Source organism: Saccostrea cucullata, unplaced genomic scaffold, assembly GCF_032062105.1.
Source record: "Saccostrea cucullata isolate Sc308-1 unplaced genomic scaffold, CSIRO_AGI_Scuc_v1 ctg7052, whole genome shotgun sequence".
NCBI classification, from domain to species: Eukaryota; Metazoa; Mollusca; class Bivalvia; order Ostreida; family Ostreidae; genus Saccostrea; species Saccostrea cuccullata.
The window spans coordinates 21,026-25,136 of NW_026931582.1; the positions used below are offsets into that span (position 1 = coordinate 21,026).

At 34.0% G+C, this 4,111-nt stretch overlaps 1 protein-coding gene across 1 annotated transcript; it reads left to right on the top strand.

The window, feature by feature from the left end:
* The first annotated feature begins 1,377 nt into the window (after positions 1–1,377).
* On the top strand, positions 1,378–3,681 carry LOC134233056 (tripartite motif-containing protein 2-like). Its single transcript, XM_062715050.1, has 2 exons — positions 1,378–1,474; positions 1,772–3,681. Exon 2 carries the CDS (start codon positions 1,772–1,774, stop codon positions 3,476–3,478), a length of 1,707 nt encoding a protein of 568 aa, XP_062571034.1. The 5' UTR covers positions 1,378–1,474; the 3' UTR covers positions 3,479–3,681.
* Positions 3,682–4,111: the final 430 nt, after the last annotated feature.

A 4,111-nucleotide genomic window follows, 5' to 3' on the forward strand; every position in this document is an offset into this window, starting at 1 on the left:
TCAAGGAAATGGTGTACCCTCAAAATGAAAATTCACACAAAAAAATCTCGATTGTGTAAGACCCACTACTCGCTCTAATTACTAAAAGAAAATCTTTATTGTTGGATACCATGTACCCCTGAATAGGAGATTGACCCATCTGCTGCCACACCTACATGTACTGCATTGATCTTTCCAAACCATTGAAATTGTGAGAAAAGGGGGGGGGGGGGGCTTGGACATTTCTTTTAAAATCCCAAATGTGTTAAATGGGATTCAGATCCGGGAATTTGACAGTTTATCGTCACACAAATGCCTTTTGGTCAATACCCTTGGGTTTTTAACACGTTAGTGCGCCGCTTTCGGGATAATTCAGACTGTTTGAGCTGATAGAAGACTGCCTTGAGCACCAATTTCTTATCATATCCATACGATTGAAATGATTTGTTTCCATGTTTTTAACAATTTTTTCAGGACAGTTTAACACTCTTTTAATCTGGTGTGAAGCGAAATCTTCCTATCAGAAGAAGATCAAGGTCACTTCCGGTGTGGTAAATTTTGTCAAAAACTTTCAAATTGTGATAAATTAGTGAGGAAAAATGATCACAGCCTATAGAAAAATGTGTTTAAATGGGTTTTGATACTGTTTGACAATTTTGAAAAGTAATATGAAGTACAATTAAACACTAAAATAAAAGTGAGTAAAACGTGATGTAAAGATGGTCCAGATAGCAACATGCCAACGGCTCTATCTTCTATCTCAATGGTCATTTAACCAATGTTTTGTGTTTTTTAGTGAAACCAGTTTTTAAAATATGATAATGATCACAAAAAGATGCTTATTACACAAAACATATGCCGCAAAGTACAAATTTATTGTTTTTAAGCTTCGTCACGGAACATTGGTTTTCATCAGTGATATTGAATTTTCTTTCTACAATTGTTGAGAAAACTCATTTTTTGATATAATTTGAAAATATCATACCATTCTATAAAGTAGTTTTTATATATAGACATTTATTAAAGTGAACACTTAGAAGTTTTGTTAAGTGTATAAGCAATTACTAATTTATCATTTTGAAAAGTTTGAAAATCTTGTGACAAAGACTTTTCCGACATACTGGTTCTACATTAAGATGGAGATATTTGTGAGAAAGGCTAACACTCTTATTTAATAAAAGCTTAATAGATATAATATTTTTTTTTATTTCACCAAATTTGAAATTCAAAATAATTATGTTAAAATGTTTAACAATGTCATACAAATTAATGTTAAACAATCCATATTTGGCAGTAAAAAATGCTTCCTTCTTTAACCTAACAAAGTACAAGTATATACATATCTGGGTTACTGGGACATTGAAATCATTCTATATTCATCTCCAACCAGGAAGTAAATAATTAACAGTCAAAGTCCGACTTAAATCTCTTTCCGTCATTCCAAAGTTTGTTTGTCAACAGATATATACATTTAGAAATCATATCTGCATTAAAAGTAAGTACAGGGTTGTCTGCAGACAAGAAATTATTTTTTTTTCTTAAAAGGACATTGATTTTTTGTTTATTAAAGTCCTGTGACCAAATTCTTTTACATAATATTTATAATATTAATTTATTTACAATAGAGCAGTAAGGAACATTTATTTCATTATGGGGGTGGCCCTCTTCAGTCTATAATTAGAATCAGACAAAATAATGTAGTTCAGCTTAAACAATTAAATTAAATATGTAAAACTGTTGCAGTTTCAGAACCCATATATGCATGTAACTAACTCTAAAATGATAATTTCAGATGGCACTTTCCAAATCAAAAATTCCAGGCACTGCCCAACACTTTCTAGAATGTGGTTTTGAAGATTGTGAGAGAAATTGTGAATTTTACTGTAATTCCTGTCATCATCGCATGTGTAAACAATGTAGAGACCAACAAATAAAGATTCCAGAAAACAAGAACCATGAAGTAGTCCCTTACCAGCAACGTAGACAACAACTTCCTGTGATGAAATGCAAGATCCACCCCAACAAAGAAATAGATATTTACTGCAAAGACTGCAATATTCCTTTATGTTCAAAGTGTTCAACAATGCAAGTGCACCAGAAACATTGTTTTATTGATTTAGAATCTATTTACACAGAGAAATTTGAACTTTGCCAAAAAGAACTCTCTAAAATCCATAATTACTTTGTTCCTACATCACAGGATTTACAGAGAGAAGTTCGGGAAGATGCCACAGAAGTTAAACAGATCATGGACAGCATACGTACATCCATGAAGGCTAAAGCCGAGTCTCTCAAGAACATGGTGGACACAGTGCTCTCAGAAAATATGGAAGAATTAAACCAAATAGAGAAGTCATTACTTGTGAAATTAAAGAGCCAAGAGAAGACATTTGATGATTATATTGCCTATCTCAATGACCTTGTTAAGGAGTTCCAGAGTTACCTGTCCTCTACTGAGCTCTCTAACTTCACAACTCAACTTCCAGACAACTTAAAAATAAAATCCATTCCAGAAACCACCAAACCTGTCACACCAGAATTTTCATCTGCTCAATATTGCAAAAATGATGTTGCTAAATTATTAGGGAAAGTAAATAAATCAGATAGAAAGGCAGAACTAAGAAGAATAAAGCCAATGGAAATTCCTCCTATTGCTACATCAATGAAATCTACAAGTAAACAGACAAAACAAGATAAACACGTGAAATCTGACAAGAAACAAACAATGTCTCTATATGCCTCTGTCATCAAGGCCAGGGAGTTCATTGTACCAGGTGTTAGTAATGTATACCATGTATCACAATGTCAATCAGACAGACTCTGGATCAGTGATGATAATGGTAATCTTGTCCAAACAGATCTACAGGGGAATGTGGTACAGAAGTTAGAAACCAGTGGTGAAGATAAAGGTTACCACACAGTCACACAGGGCGGGGATCTGATCTTTACAGACAAAGACAAGAAAGTCATCAATAGGATAACACAGGATAACAATATAACTGAATTCATTAAAACTGGAGACTGGGAACCATACAGCATACACTCCTCCCACATCAACGGGGACTTACTGGTAGGGATGTATGGTAAAGTCACCAGGTACAACAAGACAGGAAAAGAACTACAGAACATACAAAGGGATAACAAAGGACAGGAACTGTATACAGCTCCACACTACATCACAGAAAATATCAATGGAGATATCTGTACATCAGACTATCATAATACGGCAGTAGTGGTGGTGAATAAATCAGGACAACCCAGATTCTCCTACACAGGTCAGAAGTCATGGTTCCGCCCCTATGGAATCTGTACTGATGTCCTCGGTCACATCCTGGTGTGTGATGTCAGTAACACTGTTCACCTCCTTGATCAGGACAGTCAGTTATTGTCTCTATTACTCACACAACAACAAGGGGTAAAGTATCCCCGTAGTGTGTGTGTGGATGATGAGAACAACCTCTATGTGGGGCATAGAGACACCAAAACACTGACAGTGTAGAAGTATCTACAGTGATCATAATTCTGTCTCTTGTGTATAATTATAAACTGAATGGAATCTTTAGACTTTGTGATTTCCAGCACAGAAATAATTATCCTAGCTGAATCGTTTCCCTTCAGTATTACAAACATTGTATTGAACAAATTGTACTATAGTGTAAATTGATTTCAATGAAAAACATTGCATCAACTTTTTTTTGGATCCCAAATAAAATTTATAAGATATCAGTCTATTTTACTATGTGGTGAATGGTGAAAATGAATCTGAGACAAAATATGGCTCAATCTACAGTAAAACATGGTTATATTGAAATTCTTGAAATTATGTGCAAGTCATGCTTAAAGTACCTAATAATGCTTTTAAAACAATTATTCCAAACTTGAAGAATTATAAATGAATTAAAATTGCACATCCCTGGAATTTCACTTTAAGCCTATTTTATTGTAAACTGTTGGTACAAGTATTAAAAATTTCATTCCAATAATAACAAGAGATGTTTGAAAAACACTTATGTCCCCCTCCCCCCAAATTGGAATTTTTTCCAAGTCCAAAAGGGCATAACTCTGTCAATCAAAGTATTCAGAAGTACAGAGAGCCATGCTCATTAACAGAGTAGAATGAATTTCTTACATT